The 17,714-nt window shown below is 38.2% G+C and overlaps 1 protein-coding gene across 8 annotated transcripts in view; it reads left to right on the plus strand.

Annotated features, from left to right (window-relative positions):
• The window catches only part of POU6F2 (POU class 6 homeobox 2), a 337,461-nt gene that overhangs the window by 272,887 nt on the left and 46,860 nt on the right, over positions 1-17,714 (plus strand). For all 8 annotated transcript variants that reach the window (XR_005594145.1, XR_005594144.1, XR_005594143.1 and 5 more), the window contains one exon: positions 176-322. Coding sequence is in view for 3 of the 8 variants with exons in the window: in XM_039524933.1 (XP_039380867.1) it covers positions 176-322 (147 nt within the window). In the remaining 5 variants the exon portion in view is untranslated. The remainder of the gene's footprint in view (positions 1-175; positions 323-17,714) is intronic.

Here is a 17,714-nt window from a genome sequence, read left to right on the forward strand (position 1 = left end):
GGGACCAGTGCATCAGAAATAAAAACCTCTCTGAAGAAGTGCTTAAGCTCTAGGGATAAACTGGAGTATTCCCCTATGTTAGTACTGTAGCATTTATATATTCATTTAGCGCTGTGTTTTGTGTGCTTCCTTGCTCATCAGTGGTTTTACCGTGATCTTTTCTTTTTTTTTTCAGCTGGTTAATAATCCACTGGCAAGTCAAGCAGCAGCGGCTGCAGCAGCAGCAGCCATGGGCTCAATAGCAAGCTCACAGGCCTTTGGCAATGCACTCTCCAGTCTTCAGGGGGTCACAGGTCAACTAGTCACTAATGCACAAGGACAGGTGAGTTGAAGATGGAGAAAACGGTGAATTCTTATGGCAGATTGATCTTTGAATAAAAATGAATTTCTTTTGCATGACAGCAATTTGTAAGTACACATATGGAGGATAAATAAATAATGTTTACCAGGAAAGGTAAGGAATAGAAATGTTTAGGACTGGGGGTGGGGTGGTGTTAGGATGGGGAATTTGTTTTTTAAGCTGAAAACGGTTTAGCTTTTGCTTTTCTAATACAATCTTGGGAAGAGATTACAAGAATGTAACAATGTGGTATTTTAAGTGTGCAGATTGTTGCTGAATCTCACTTTGCTAATTCAAGAACCCGATAATTCTCACCAAAAAAACAGCAGTCGCTCCCCACTTCTAAGCACAGATTTAATAACAGAAATCTACACTGAGGTCTTATAGTACTAAGACTGCATTATTTTTATAAACTATACCGTTTATTAGTATGTAATAAAGTGTTCATAAAAGATATACCACACTAGTCAAAATAAATTAACAAAGCATATTTTGTAATACAGTATCTTTGATTTAGTATGATTATTTGCTCATTGTTTATTAAATCACAAAATTTAGCAACCTGTAATGGATCTGCCAGTCATTAGTGCAAATTCAAGAGGCTCTGTTGTCTTTTAAAAGCCTTTTAATACTGTGTTTTAAACGCAATAATTTGTACATTTTTGAGCTATCTAAAAGGGAAGTTTCATCATATCATGCTTATTTACAGAGTTGCTTATTTGTCTTAACTGAAGCTGATATCATTCTGGTCCTGCAATATGGCCCCAGTTCAGAAAGGTATGCACCTAACTTTAAGCACATGAGTGATCCCATTGACTTCATGTTCTTAAGTACCTTCCTGAATCATGATCATTGACTGGCTTTATCCTCTCATCTGTCAGTAACAAAAGTAATGTGACTATTTGTTTCACAGCAAATAGTATTAGAATAGAATCATTATAATATAGTTTAAGATTACCACTGCTAATTTGGTACTCTATACCAAAAAACAAACCTGTTATTAGAAGAGATACTACTAAAATGAAAAATTCAGGCTGATGCCAGACACTTCAGTAGATGTTTGATGGACTGGTACAGCTCTGCATATCAGTGATTATAAAGTTTCATTCTACAGTTCTTGACTTATAATTCAAAAAAGCATAAATTGTAAGTTCTCCTTTCTTCCTCATAATTTTACGTCACTAAGTATTTTTTACTGGAGACAAAGGTTACATTTTTTTCTGACAGTAAAACAATACAAAACAAAAACGGCATCCTCAAACTTTATGGGGATTTTTTTACATAAAACATAAACAAAGATGCATCCTGAGCTTCAGTCTCCCCATCTAAGTCCCAGAAAAAATGCTGACCTTGTTATATTTACTGGGTGGGTGCAGAATTGTTCCATCACTACCCCGAGGGTTGAACGATGGAGCTTGTCAAAGTGAGGCTTTATCTAATGAATCATCTTATCGCAGGTGCACACCACACATATTAAAGGAGGATTGTATGAACAATGTGCCCTCTACAATAACCTTTCAATGTCTACTTTAACCCTTGTTTCAATCCCTTTTCATCAAAGGATCATTTTATGCAGCCAGCTTTAAATGGAGGCTCTCAAAAGCCTATTAAGATTTCTGGAGGCATGGGGTATTGGTATGGAAGAAAAGTTGGTTATAATACCTATAATTCATAGTCAGATCACCTCCATCTAGAAGGCCTGCTTCTTTATATGTGTGCTCCAGAAATAGTGCATATTCTTCTCTCACAAGAAACACTTGGCTCCTAAAATGTAAATTGTAAGAGTTGAAGATATACATCCACGTTAGTTTTTCAGTAGTTTTTCCTTACATATTCTCTCCAGAAAACGTGTAAGTGAAATATATAGGTAAGTCGGGTGCTTAATGAATTAGTATTATGAATATATCAATGAATGAAACTATAGTCAATTGGGCCAGGGTACTGCTAGTTATTCTACAGGTAAAGTAAAAATCTAATAATTCCACAGGTTTCAGAGAAAGAGAGGGGCTCAGAAAAAGTCTTTTTCTCTATTGTTAAATAAAAGTACAGTGTATTTCTGTCTATTCAGCTCTTTGGGGCAAGGACTGTCTTTTTGTTATGTGTCTGTAGAGTGCTTAGCACAATAGGGATTTGGCTCATGGCTGGAGCTCCCAGGCACTATCACAATGTAAATAAATAATAATCATGATAATAATAAAAATATAGCAGCCATCTCTACAATAGTCTATTGCTTATAGCATGCTTCTGAAGCTATCCGTCCATGTAACACACATATTGCGTTTTAGACTGAGGAGTTCTGTTGAGTCTGCCCTTGCCAATTAATACAATTCCAGCAAAGCAGCAAAAATGGTGGGTCTGACTTTTAAAACTTAATCCATAAGTGAGTAGTTGATTTGGGTACCTCTGCTTTTTTGAGTGCTCAACCTGAGACCCTTTAAGGGGGTCTGACTTTCAGAAAGTCCTGAGCACTTGCCCTCTGAAAATCAGGCTCCTTCAAAGAATCTCAAGTTTGGAACCACATATCACTAGTCATCTCTGGAAAGTTAGGTTCAGGTGATTTACCATTTGCATGTGCAAACATATTAATTGTAGACCCCTTCTTTTTTTTAAAGGTTTAGGTCTTGTATAATTGTCTGTCTGTTGACTAAATATATGGTGATCCTTAATCCCTTGTAACACAGTGACATAATATAGGTCAAATCTGAGATCCTATTGCAAATCTAGGGGAAATTACCTTTTGGGTGACATATGACTTGACCTTTAACTCCAACCATTTTTATGTTCCGAGTGTCCAGGTTATACAAGTGTGACAACATTTTATGTAGCAAATTTGTATTGATTTAACTTTGGAATTTAAAAATGATGGTATGATTTCTTTTCTTATGTCACTACTACTTATTTGAGAAGCCTGAGTTTTTCACAACCAAGATATCAGAAGAGACCTTATCATTTGGATAACAAATTTACATCACCTGATTAGTTTGTTATAATGTAAGTGGAAAACTCTATGTTAATTGTCTATATTCACAGGCAAATTAGGTTACTCTGTCTTCAAAGTTAAGAAGCCCATTTGTACAACAGCACTGGGCTTCTGGCACCACTTTTGCATCTGGAATTATTTCAGATGCAGAAAAATAGAATATTCTTATTACTCTATTGCATGCAGAAGAAAGCATAGACATTTTATGTTTTAGCTGTTGGTATTAATATTTTGGAAGGAGGTAATGCCCATTGAATTCCTAGCTTTTAAATCACTACAGATTTGAAAGCATGCTTTATGGTGATGGTTACTACAAAGGCTACCCCCAGCCCAGTTTTCTACTTGACTAAAATATACAGCCATATTCTACCCTCAGTTACACTCCTGCAATCCTGTTGACTTCAGCAGGGTTTACATGGGCTTGAAGTGAGGGTGCAATGCAGCTTAGGAAGTTCCGTTATTTTATAATAAGGGCAAGAGCTTTTTAAGAAGAAATATATTCATTTTGTCAACCCGAGGAATTGTAAAATAGAAATGACACCAGAGAGTGGAAGAACATAGCATGTTAAAAAAGTGAAATCTAATAACTTTATAAAACTGTGTTGTGATGAGGAGAGAACAAAACCACCTAATTTTCCTTTTTTGACATTCATGTGAAAATAATGTCAGTGTTAATATACATGAATAATGAACATGTTAATTATACAGTGGATTTAAAGAATGATATCAGTATCATTTAAGAATACCATCTAAAGAACTCAATCTACATTGAACATGTGCCTAACTCCCTGGATATGAACACCTTCTACATATAGAGAACCTTAGGTGCAGTCCACAGAGCTTAACATACATAACTATCTGTACAGCTTTTTAATCTGCAATTAGTTTGCAAAACTAAACAGAGAGAGTGGCATTGTTGATCCAATTTGATAATGGATGTACTTTGGTTCTCATTATTCTGATGAGAGGGCACACGTTTGCTCTTTGAGCTTCTTGATAGTAAATGGTGCTAATGAGGCCTGATGGATTCTCTGCTCCTAACAAGGCTCTCAGCAGTGAGAGTGATTACAATGGAGATAGATTTGATGGGATATGCTCGCTTTTGTAGTGTCTCAGCTGCTGACACTCTGCGACATAATCAGGTCACAGAGCCGGTCACAGCCATCAGCGAAAGCCATAGCTCTATCCCTCATTATTAAAGTGCATTATTCAGTTCCAGGCCTTCACAATACAGCCAAGGGCCCTTTTTTTTAAGCATCAGCTCTCAGATACAAGGGTTAATAAAATAAAATACTTCATCAGCTAAAAAATTAATAAATTAAAGACATGGAAATAAAGCATTCCCTTTCAAATTCATTGAAGAGTCGCAATTAAATAAGCTGTGGAATTTTCATGACCCTATGCTGTATATGGTACAATGTAATATGCCATGAGCAATAAGAACTGGGGAAAGGATTCCAGGGTAGGATTGTGACTCTCTTTGTAGATTGATTTGCTAAATACTAAAGCATCTCCCATTCAAAAATAAATCTCTCTCAATGCAGCCACTTTTTATGTATGTATTTTTGTTATTTTCATGTTCTTTTGTAACTCTTCTTTTCCTTGCTGTGGCAAGCACTTGCCTGTAAACTAAGTTTACAAGTGACATTTTTGATGGCTCTCTTGTCTTCTTAAAAGTTTGAAGATAGTAGAGGCATCAAATGAATGTATTTAGTTCAAAACTGGATTATAAATTATAAGGCACAATGTTATAATTGTTCTATTTCTGTAAGACCGTACAATGCCCTTCTTTTGAAGAATGCAATATCTGCAGCAAGATATGCTACAAGGTAATTGCAGCATTTTATTCCTATTCTAGATATATGCCCTATGGATGCCTCTAAACTGTAGATCCTGTCTATGCAAAGAAGTTGCACCAGCTTAATCTGAGGTGTGATTTCAAACCAGTTTAGTTAAACTGGTGCAAAAGTCCTAATGGACATTCTTATTTTGGTTTAAATCAGATTTATTTTGGTTTGATTTACGTTGATTAAGCTAAAGTGTAATAAGCCACTCTTAAATCAAAATAAGAGTGTCCACACAGTTTGAACTGGTTTAAAATTAAATTAAAATAATGTAACTTAACATCTGTGAGTAGACAAAACTTGAATGACTAATGCATATATTTTTCTTGGTAAACAATACCTTATGTGTTCATCTCGTTCATGCCTGACAAACGATACAAAGGATTTTTCCATTCTCTTACCTTTAGAGTGTGATACAACCAGCCAGTGAGCAGGTGTGCAAGGGCCTGGTGAAAATGACAGTACTCATGCTTACATCAGTGCAATGACTATGCAGTACTAGCACTTTTAGTATCACTAGCTATCTCGAGGAAGTTTGGAAGAAGCTGTGCCATGGCCCAGTTTCTGTTCTGCACCAGCAGAACTGGTTGGCTGTGGAGGGGAGTGAGTGCATGCTCCATTTCCTTATGGGGTTTAACAGTGGTACCCTACAGGAAGTTCTGGAGCCACAGTGCCTGTGTGAGGTACAATGCCTGTCAGAGCTGCCTCTGAGGCTTTGCAGTTCACACCACTCTCCATATCTGCCAGTGAGTCCACACTAGACTTTTTTCTTAAAATTTCCCACCATGGCTACCACCACTGGAGCTGCACAGCTGGTAGCAAAGATGGGAACATTCATGTCTGTGAGCCACCAATGTTTTAACCACCAGGTCATCTAACACTGCTCACAGCCATCTAAACAATGGGGATTCAAACACTGTCAGCCTTGTCTAGACTTACCATTACCACTGGCTGGTTTGCACTGGTGAACATTGTGCTGTCATTAGGACTTAGGGCTATTCCTTGGGGAGCCCAATGCCAGAATACTCTATTTCAAAAGACCTTCAGACTGGCAGACTGGAGCTGCCATTGGTCACGCTCTTTTTTTCCCTCCAAATTTGACTGGACTGCAGATTAGCAACTCTTGGACACTACGGGTGTTGGGGGAAAGACTTTCTCTGACTGTGTTTTCAGACAGAAAAGCGGCACATCCTGTTAAGAAAGGTCAACAGAAAGGAAAGAATTGCTCCATTGGCTTCTCCTCCCCACAGCTATGCAATGAAAGGAGCTGTTTGATTCATTATCACCGTAGTGAATTTGTATGTTAAAGGAATATTTGTTTGTTTGTGGAATTATATGTTTGCTGGGTTTTTTTACTGTTATCCTGCCTCAATTTTGAAAGAATACAGAGCAGGAAATGGTAGAAATGTTAATATATATGGGCAAGATCCTTAGCTTGAAGTCAGTGGGGCTATGCCAATTTACACCATCTGTGTATCTGGCCAGTCTACTTTGGACTTCCGCATCATTAAAATTTAGTTTAAAAAAAAAATACCATCCTCAAAACAAAGGAACAATTTCAGATAAGCCAATAGAAACAGAAAGACATTTCAGAGTCACAGATATCCCATATTTCAAGGAAAAGATTCTAACTTCCCCACAGGAAAAGAAAAAAGATTCAGAAAAAGGAAGAAAAATTCAGAAGGGCACTACCCATAGAAGCGTCCCACCACCACCACCACAACTCAGCATGTTTGGATACCAATTCACTCTGCAGAAGAGGGCTGCTTTAAAGAGGAGGCTGCAACTCTGTTCTCCAAAACCTCAGATCAGATACTGAGGTGAATGCAAACATATTTCCCAGAGCGAGTTCTTCTCGCTCTCAAAGAAGGCTAAAAAGAAGGAGCTGATATGGGAAGCTAAATCACACATACTGCAAATTAGGAGCTACAGAGGGAATAACGTTGGAAGAGAATTTACATGGAACCTACTCAATAATTTTGTGAAGGCCCAAAAGATATGGAGGAGTCAGAGCAGTACTGGGCCTCAGGTCAAGTCTCTAAACAGATTTACAAAAGATGGTAACGGTGCATATGGAAACCTCTATTGACATGAAAGTAGTCAGTATTTATATATTCCTATCCAGAAGTGCCCTTTACATTTCCTTAATACACATCTTACGAGACCTGCTTGACTTTGCTATCAGTACTGGGAACACCGACATATCTCAAAGACCAATCTATTTGGCATCTTCGAGGGATGATAAGTATGGTAAAGGAGAACATTTTCATATTTAGGGAAAGACATGCCAAACCCATATCAACCATTCAGATGGTTCTGAGATCACCAAGATCATGTTCAGAGGTCAGTTCAAAGGTCACAGTGAGACTGCTGGGAATTCAGGTCTCTTTGTGTCCACCCCATAACATGCAAAACCACTTGAAGTGTGGCACATCAGCTCAGCCTTTCAGAGGTGGCTGCCCCTATAATTTTCAAGAAAGTCTTCCCCCCAAAAAAGATGAAGAGGAAAGTATAAGCCATGGACACATGCATATTGCAAGGGGAAATGCTTATGTGATAGAGTGACTCAGAGACAGTGATTATTCAAGGAGGCATAGAGCATAAATTGACTAGTGTTAGTGAACATTTCACTGGCACTTGAAAACAAAAAGGATGAGACACAAAACAGGCAAACCCTGGTAGTGACAGAGAACACAACAGCAATGGCATACATTACAGTCAAGGGAGAATGAAATCTTGGCTCCACAGAAAAGCAGCCCAACTGATGAACTTGGAAGAGAAAAATCTTTCATCCCCGAAAGCTCTTCATGTTAAAGGAGAGGGAAACTGCAGCAGCAGTTGGCTGAATCACATCATGGTAGGCAGGGAGAACTGAATTTTCGTTATGTAGCATTTGTAGTGATAACTCAGCACCTGGCGACCCTAGTTATGGACTTCTAAATGAAACACCATGACAGGAATTCTTCTCCAATAGGAAGGATTTGTGAGCTCTGGCCATAGATCCAGAAATGGCCCAGAGAATTCCTCTGTGCCTTTCCATTTTTCCACTTCTATCAAAAGTTGTACAGAACATTCAAGCAGAAAAAGCTGAAGTCATCCTGGTTGCTCTGTACTTTAGTGAACATTGGATCAGACCATTAAAGAGTAAGCGTTTGTCTTTTCTTTGGTAGGAAAACATAATAGTCATTGGTAGCAAAGGGAGCTTTGTGTGCATGTGTATGCAAACTGAGTACGTACCAAAAAGAAAAATGGGTTTTAAAATACCTTTGCTGATGTTATTCAAGATATCTAATTTTATGCATTAATTTAAATAAATATTACCTCTAGGATACATAGTTCTTATAGAAAATGAATGAGTGAATAGTCATATGACAATGGCAAAGAATCACAGAAAGAGTTTTTTCTTTAGACACAACATGGATTTTATTAAAATAAAGAAAACAGTAGAATCCCTTAAACTACTCTCTTGCTCTCTCTGCTTCACTGTGGACATTCTTCACAGAACCTTGTCCAGTTATCCCTCCTGCATGGCTTCCTGCTGCATATTTAAGGAAACAATACACACATCCTCCCAGTTTAAAAATCCACTTCTCAAGAAATAATTTAATACCAAGACACGATGCACCCAGTAGCCAAATAAACATTCATTTTCATTTTTGATGCTTCAAATACTCTGACAGCCAACTTTCAAAATAAATGGTTTGTTTTAGAGGTGGGATGTGTCATATTAGCATCCATCCAACAGATAAGAAAAGAAAAATAGATCAGAGAGTGATTGGGACATCAGGGAGACAGTTCTAGCGAGAGATGAGAGAGGCCAGGTACGAGTTATAATGTTTTAAAAAATAGCTAGCTATCAAGAAAGAAATTGTATGAATAGGTCATTGCAGCCCAACTGGAAAAAAAAAGTTTAATTTTAACTTGTTAGTCAGAGTCTCCAGAGGCCTGATCCTCTCTCCCCAGTCCTTGCAGGATACGTATATTAAGCCATGACACAGCTTATTTGATGCAATGGTTGGCTAGATGGACAGGCTGAAAGTGAGAAGCAGGTGATATCAGACTCACATACTGCAATAGTGTGGGTCCAAAGCAAGAAGTAGCACCCATTTGGCTTATGGTGTTAGTGTAGGGTTGCCAATTTAGGTTGGATGTATTCCTGGAGGTTTCATCACGTGACATAAACTTTGATTGAAGATTAATCTTTAATTCCTGGAGACTCTGGACAATCCAGGAGGGTTGGCAACCCTATGTTAGTACCATCAGACAGATCCCATCATAGAAATGATCTCAAGTAGTCTAACTACAGTTTGGGAATTATTTACAGGTTATCAATTGAAAAAACAGTTACATAGTTTAATAATGGCTTGATTTCCCACAGGCACAAATCTAAATATTAATAAATGTGTGTCTATAAGCAGCTAGATAGATGGTGCAATAAGTTAAGGCACTATCCTTTCACTGCTGGAAACCACCACACAATTTGGTACGATTGGCAGTCTCTGAACAAGAGAACCAGGACTGGAATACTTAACTGGTCAGGAAAATTGAGGTTTATTAGCAGAACTGTGTGAGGAAGATTGCACAGCTCCTGCCCACAGCATGCTTGCTCTGACTTGTACTCTGTTAGCCTCTCATATTTATTAACATCAAATTCTGTACCCTCTCCAAAAATTTTACTTGATGTTTCAATTTTTATTAGTTTAAATTTGATCTCATAGCATTTTAAAATAGTGAACTGTGCATTTTAATTCTACTCATGTTATTTGTTTTATATTTATAATCTCTCACACAATTATTGTAATTTACAATGAAACCTTATATATTTGTGGTTAGTCTATCCTGTCCAGCAAAACATTTTCCACAGTATGATCACACCTGCAGATGACCCCTCCCCTTCACATATATTTGTGTCTGTGCGTGTGTGTATAAACACACACATACTCTCACTTCATCTCTGTATTATGTACATCCATATCTACACATACATGTATATGTATACATTTTATATGTATGTATGTATCTTTTTGTGTGTATGTAGATATAGGTATACATATATGGGTAGGGTCGATATAAATAGAGAAGAATTGACTAATGATGCTATAAACCAAAGTAATATAAAGTCTCATAAACAAATGTCATTTTTGTGGACATTCTTTAAAGCAAGATTCATTGCAATATGGTGAAAATCTTGCTGCGGTGAAAATCTTAAGGGATATATGCATGCACACCCACATACTGTCTTCTGTTTCTCATCTACTTTCTCATGTTTTGCATCTACTTTCTCATTTTGGATGGAGGAGAAGAGAAAAGAGAAATTTTGGCCAGTCATCAGAGCAAGCCCTTTATGAAAAATGTTAATGTATCTTTAATATCCATGTACAACACACCACATTTAGTCTTTAAGATTTCTTCTGAAAGAGACACACAGCATAAGGTATATGGTACTCAGTTTATCAGCATTAGATAGATGATGAAAACCCTACCAGGATTGGAACCTGTGTCTTTGGGGGAATCTAATTTAGGGCTCACTTAAAATTTTCAGAATTTGTAATTCTGGCCAAGTTTTTTTGGTCAAATTTTCAAAAAGGACAACATTTTTGCAAAAAATTTAGCCTGCTTTTTGACCAGCTCTAGTCTAATTATGTCAAATCTGATGCTTAGGCTACTACACTATATATGTTGTTCGTAAACAAATTTGTTAGGTTTGAACAGTGTTTTATTTCTGTCTATCATATACAGGAATAAAAGCTAGAGTTGTCCCTATGAGAAAATTCTTACTCAACAGTATAGTGTGTCCAGTATTTCTGAAACAAAATCACATGAGTAAATGTACTACAACAATTCCCTTTTTCTGAATATGGATGAAAACATAGGTGAAATATTATTGAGTCAAGCTCAAATTCTTATAACCAGATCCATCGATGGAAAGGGTAGCTGGTAAATAGCATTTACTGTGGAAAGTAGCACCCAGAGCTCCCTCCTGCCTTTTATTTCTCCTTAAAAATCATATGCAGTGAAAAGACAGAGCAAACATGAATGATGCATGCCTGATTCACTAAATCACTATAGTCTTTGGCAGCCACATAAAGGTAAAAATGTTTAAATTGGCATTATACTATCCAGAAAATGATGCAAAAGGAGCCCTCAAAGAATACAGAGGAAGGGGAGATAAATGAGCATCATGTCAAGAAGGCAATTTCTCTCACTGAGTTTGTACAGAACATGGAAATTTGACTTCCAAGAGATGGTTAGGGATTCTTTCTTATAAATCTTCAGTCTAGAATCATTCCTGAGCATTTAAAATAATATCAACAAAATTAGTTATTAAGAGCATTTTAAGTTATATCCTTCCCAGGGAAATGTGTCAAGATATTACCAGCCAAGCTGAAGTCATTTAACGGAAGAATCACTGTTTCATGTTTATAAGTATATTAGACAATGGTGAGCAAACTGGTTTGATTTTGTCCATACGTTGAACAGAAGTTGCATCCTCGTGAACCCTTCTTGAGATGTGAGGGGGTTTATTTTGTTTTAGCAGTGACTTGCAAAGGGAAAAAGGTGTTTTGCTGATGAATAAAGAAGGCCTAAGTGTTTAAATAAAGAAATAAATCTGCTTTTTGTTAGCACATAGAAATTCACATCATGAGTAACATTTTTCAAAAGGGCCTACGTGACTTGGGCAGCCTAAGGCCTAATTTTGAAAATTACTTTGGATTTAGTGCTGAAGTCATTTTTTAAAATGCGACTTGGGCGCTTTTGAAAAGTTTACCCTTGGGCTTGTAAGTCATTCAGATTTTTTTGAGAATTGTACTCCTTGTCCACTCCATTCTTCCTGAAAGTCTGTATGGATGACTAGAGCACTAGCAGGATTACAATATCCAAAGTACCAAGGAACTGAAAGCTGAGCAACTAAAAAGTGGAGTGATACTTATTCAGACTTTTTAAAATGATGGATTCTCTTTGGATTTGGTGTAATTTTGTTAACACCTACTTATCTCAAACACCTAGATAAGCAACTATGGTGAAAGTTCTTTCTGCTCAAGATTCAACACCTCTGACCCTGCACTTAAAGTCTGAGAAATTGTTCCACCCATTATCTGGGCTTCAAAGAAGATCATTAGTAAAATAGAGAAGACAAGACTTGATATTCCTGAGATTTCTGTGGTTAAAAACAAGTCAGCAATTAAAATAAAAAAATCGAGGCCAAACACGAAGAAACAGAAAAGGGCACAATCCTTTATTTTTGTAGTTCACCTTTTAAATTTCTGTGCATCTCTGCTCTTGTTTTAGATAGAACAAGAAAGGGGAAGTAATGAAATTTTGGAAAGGGCTGGTTTCACTGTATTTCCAGCATAGTTGAAATCAGCAGGTACTAGAAATTTCATGGGAGAGCCTTGGCACATAAAATTTCATCCCAATAAAATACACCCAGGAGTTTACATTCCAATAAGCGGATTCTCATCTGAGCCAAATTGGCCAGCCTTTTGAAGTTCAAACACCACAAGTGTTTGAACTTCAGGTACCAATACCTGAAGAAGATGGAACAAATCCTTTTATTATGTTTCTTGTCCTTTATGGCAGGATGGAAGACGCATCCCGTAACTTAGGGCCAAATTCTCTGCTTGTATAAATGAATGAGGTCAATAGAACTCCACTCATTTATACCAGCAGAGAGTTTGGCCCTTAATCTTACATTATTATACATTACAGTATTAATAGCCATTCAGAAAAATGGTAACGAATGAGGTGGCCTTTTTGCTAAGACGTAGGACATGGTCCAGTACTCTTCGATGTCAGTGGAAGGACTCACATTGACTTCATAGGACATTGGATAAGGCTCTTACTACGGTATCATTTTAATAAGTAGGGCTGGGATTTTCAATAGGACCTAAGGAGTTAAGCGCCCAATTCCAACCGACTTGGGTGCCAAACTGCCCTTTGTGCCTCTGAAAATCCTCCCCCATTATGTCCTCTGCCTGGCAACTGTATCCTGTCCTCAGTTGACTCAATCTAATAGTCCGTTTCTTCAACTCTAACAACTAATACCCGCTGATCCCCTGACCTTGCCTGGCACACAACAATATGGTTTACTCTTAAGCATTTGTTTTATACACATTTACAATCAAAATCAAACCTTCAGAAGGGGAGACAGGAGATAAGGAGTTTCAATTGTTTTATTATCCTAGTTATCTCATGTGGCTCAGAATAGAATCTCAAACATGATAAAAAAAGCACTGTGACTTTATATTTTGTCTTATGAACATCTGAAGAAGGGGAGGGAAAGACAAGTATCTAAGAGAGTGTGAATGGTTTGAAAGGCTGCACCTAGCTCTCTTTACCTGCATCTGTTTTAAATAAATAAATAAATGAAAGCCATGATGGTCATGGATAAGAGTGCAGATTGTTCACCTATGAAAAGGGTGATGCAATTTTTATGGGATAAACTCATCAGCATAATTCTAATGAGTTATGGTCTTTGTTGTGAGAAATGAGAAATCCTGTGGTCTCGCCCTAAAGAACATTAAAAAAACATTACTGGCAGGAAATTGAAAAAGTAATATGTGTTTGAATGAATATGACAACTTTTTTCTGATAGAGCAGATAGATAAATGTCACATACAAGTTTCAAAATATATTTAATTTTGCCACTACAATGGCTATCTATGCTCTTCATAAAATATATATAAATCAGCTTTGAATCGTAAAACTTGATTGTGATAAACAAATGGATATTAGATAACATTCTCTTTTTTAGACCCCATTTCTTTGTCAAGGTTCTTTGTTGTTTACACTTCTTTAAACTTTCATTTCTGATCTGGGCACTCAGGCGGTAAATCTTATGCAGGTTGGAGTTAGATGGTCTCCTCTTTTAATGTGAGAAATACTTTACTATTTGGGGTTCTCAGCACCTCCTAATTCCCATTGATTTCACTGATAGTTGTACTTCCTCATCATCTCTCAAGATAAGGTCATGTATGAGAAGCTCACATGGCTGTTTATAGTAGATTGGAATGGGGTTGGGAACCCTAGCAGATAGGGAACATTTTCTTTAAAAAAAATTTCCCCATTGGGCAGTGAACTTCAAATCTGGGGCTGTATCCTGCATTTCTTGAGCATCAGTGATTCTCTTACCATCAGTCTTAAAGTAAAAGGATGTTTTGGGTACTCAAGGAATGTATTTGGACTGTAAGCTCTTTGGGACTATCTGTTCTGTTTTTGTACAGCACCTTGAACAATGGGATTCTAGTTCATTACAGGGGCTCCTACATGCTACTACAATACAAACAATAATACTAATAAAGCAATGAAAGAGTGGGCCCTAAAGAGTGAAACCTGAACAGAAGTATCCAGAAGCTTCATTAAGGCTTTCAGAAACTGTCATTGTGCCTGCAGATGAGATAGCTGGCTGTTTAAGAGTTGTGATCAGCCACTGGTTATTCTAAATGGGATTCTAGTTCATTACAAGGGCTCCTACATGCTACTATAATACAAATAATAATACTAATAAAGCAGTGAACAAATAAAGCAACTTATTTAAAAGTCATTTAGGACAAAATCCTACTCACGTAACTCATGAGTCATACCTTTGGCTTCAGTGGGACAGCTCACCTGAATAATGCAAGTAGTATTTAACCAAATATAATAAGGAAAAGGAGAAATACTCCCCAAATTCCTCAAACTTCAGTTGAAATTGAAACCTAGTTTCAGACAAGGCAAAAGAAAAATCTTATAAAAATTAGCACTATTTTTGGACACTAAGTAACCATTAATATTTTGAAGGGGAAAAGGGCACATTATTGACTCAGCAATGCTGTTTCTGTAGTGATGGAGGAAAGTCCTACAATTTGGTTGATTTATCTTATTTTAATGCTTACCTTATTAATCTACCACATCAGAGGTCCCCAAACTGTGGAGTGTGCTCCCTAAGGGGACATGGAGGAACATTCGGGGGAGCACATCTGGGGCCTAGACCAGCTCCCATGGAGGGCGGGGAGGGAGCGCCACCCAGCTCTGCTCCTGAACCCAGCCCTGGCTGCCCGCCCGGGGCCCCAGCTGCCAATCCCATGCCTTCATGCCCAGGGCCCCAGCAGCCGACCTTGGCCCCCAGACAAGGCTCTGCTCCCAGTCCTGTCCCTGCCCCCAGCTGTGGCCCCAGCCTTGGCCCCCTTACTTCTGTCCATGTCTTCCCCTTCTGGAGCACCTGGGGGGAAGGGAGAGCACAGACAGTGGTAAGGGGGGCACAAGGTACAGTGTTTGGGGACCACTGTATTACATATTGCACTTAAACAGACAAAATGAGATCTTCACTCTTCAAAAGCAATAGGCCTGATTCTGAGAAGTGGGATCCAATTTTGATGTCACATTTTTATGCCTTTAGATAACCAATGGATGATCACAACACTCAAACATCCAACTAGCTCATCTGCAGGCACATGCAGGTAGCTGGATGTCTCAGTGCTCACACAATTAAGTGAGGGCACAAAAATCACAGAAGGCCTACTTTTGGTTAAAACTTGACTTCCTCTGCAAAAATAATGAAAAAACACATGCAAAAATTGAGATCTGAGATAATGAATAATTGACTGAGGTATAATGTTATATTGTATTATATCTACATTGAAGAAGATTCTGATCTCACCAACGTCAGTTTTACCCAGTCTAACTCCATTTACGCAGGGCCGGCCGGGGGGGGGGGCGGCAAGTGGGGCAATTTGCCTCAGGCCCCGCACAGGCCCCGCGAGCCACTCTGGGTTTTCAGCGGCACTTCGGCGGCGGGTGCTGCCCGGTGAGTACAAGCGCCGCAGGCGGTAAAAAAAAAAAAAGCCGTGATTGGCAGCACTGAGGCTGCTCTACTGCTGCCGCTTCATTCTTCGGCAGCAATTCAGCGGTGGGTCCTTCCCTCTGAGGGGGACCCGCCGCCAAAGACCCCCTGAATCCTCTGGGCAGCCCTGCATTTACGTCAATACATTTACGCATGATTTACATCTGGTATAAGTGAAATCAGAAATAGGCCTGATGACGTCATGTGAGTGTAGACCCAAAATAGATGTGTGTCCAGTAAGAATGGACTGGACTGGAACAACGTACTGGCTTCTTCCTTTGGAGGCTTGTCAGTTTCCTTGAACTATGAAATTTCTCTGGTAGACGTTTACTGCTAAAGGACAGATAATCATGGCTCTGTTAGTATACGGAAATGGCTGTTGTAAAAGACTCTTTAGGATCTCAGTTATTTAGTCGCCTCATGCTGCTAAGGTCTAGGCCAGTTTTATTTCTCTCATATTTTGAAAACAAAAGACCACCTTGCATTTTAGAGCCAAATATGTTTGCATATGATTTTGCCTCAGTGAAGGAAGTAAGATAGAGGATTCTGGCTTGAAACAAAGCAATGAACATAATTATTAGTGATAATTATTTTCATATTCCTTGCTAACTTCACTGACACGTTTATTTTTGGATACTGTATTATGGCGGTAATTAATCGCTCTTTTTTCTCTCTAGCCTCTTCCTGAAACTTATTGGCAACATTTCTGTATCTTTACGTATTCAAAGCATCAAAGAGCTCTCATCTCATAATGCATTTTACTGTGAGCTGTTTTTTGAGCAGGCAGAAATATTGATAGTTTTCTAAGTCATTAATACATCCTGCTGTATCTTAGAAGTGAGCAGACTGCATGACTTGTGAAGATGGAAATCTACTCTTAGCCATAATTAAAATGTTCCGTATATGAATTGCAATGAGGTAGGACTGTGGTAATTTGCACTTCACTCATCCTCACGCCTCATAATTCACACACACACACACACACACACACACACACAGAGTGGTTTGTCTCCGTAGTGTCTAGGCTGCCCCAGATGTGCTGACATGAAGAACTGAGCCAACATGGAAGGCAAAGTATCTGCTACTGCTACAGATAAAGACAAGCACATTTAGACTCATACTAAAATAATTAAAGTAAAACCTCAATATATCAGTTTATAGCCATAGCAGACGACTTCACCACTGTAGCAAGGGGGAACTGGAGAGGAAACTGTCTCAGAGCTGCTATGCCAACCCTTACTTGCAACTGGGACAGCACAGCTATTATAGCATAAGACAGTAGTAAGTAATAGTTATAGCTGAAAAAAAGCTCCATTATAGTTACTAGGGCTAGCCATTAATAGTTGACATAAGCACAGGAACTAAGCCAGAATATTACATAATGCTACACTGTAACAGCGATTTTGGGTTTCTCTCTTCTGTCAGATGGTGACCAGAACAGAATTTTTATTTAGTCTGTTAAGCTATGAAAAGAAAAGGTCTTCTCTTCCCTTCTACCTGTCAGCTCATGTGCAATGGATTAATGATGCATTTGATGATGTGCGATAGACTATACTTTAGCTATTACACTTATGATGTGTGATACATATTCTATTCCTACTAAAACTCAATCAAAGAACTAGTTTAGGATGCTTTCATTGAGATAGTCATCTTGTATATACTATATGCTTTGCATTGTGTAAAACCTTTCATTGAAGAATCTCAAATAACTTCTCAAACATTATGTAA

The sequence above is a fragment of the Mauremys reevesii genome, linkage group 2 (genome assembly GCF_016161935.1).
Source record: "Mauremys reevesii isolate NIE-2019 linkage group 2, ASM1616193v1, whole genome shotgun sequence".
Classification (NCBI taxonomy): domain Eukaryota; kingdom Metazoa; phylum Chordata; order Testudines; family Geoemydidae; genus Mauremys; species Mauremys reevesii.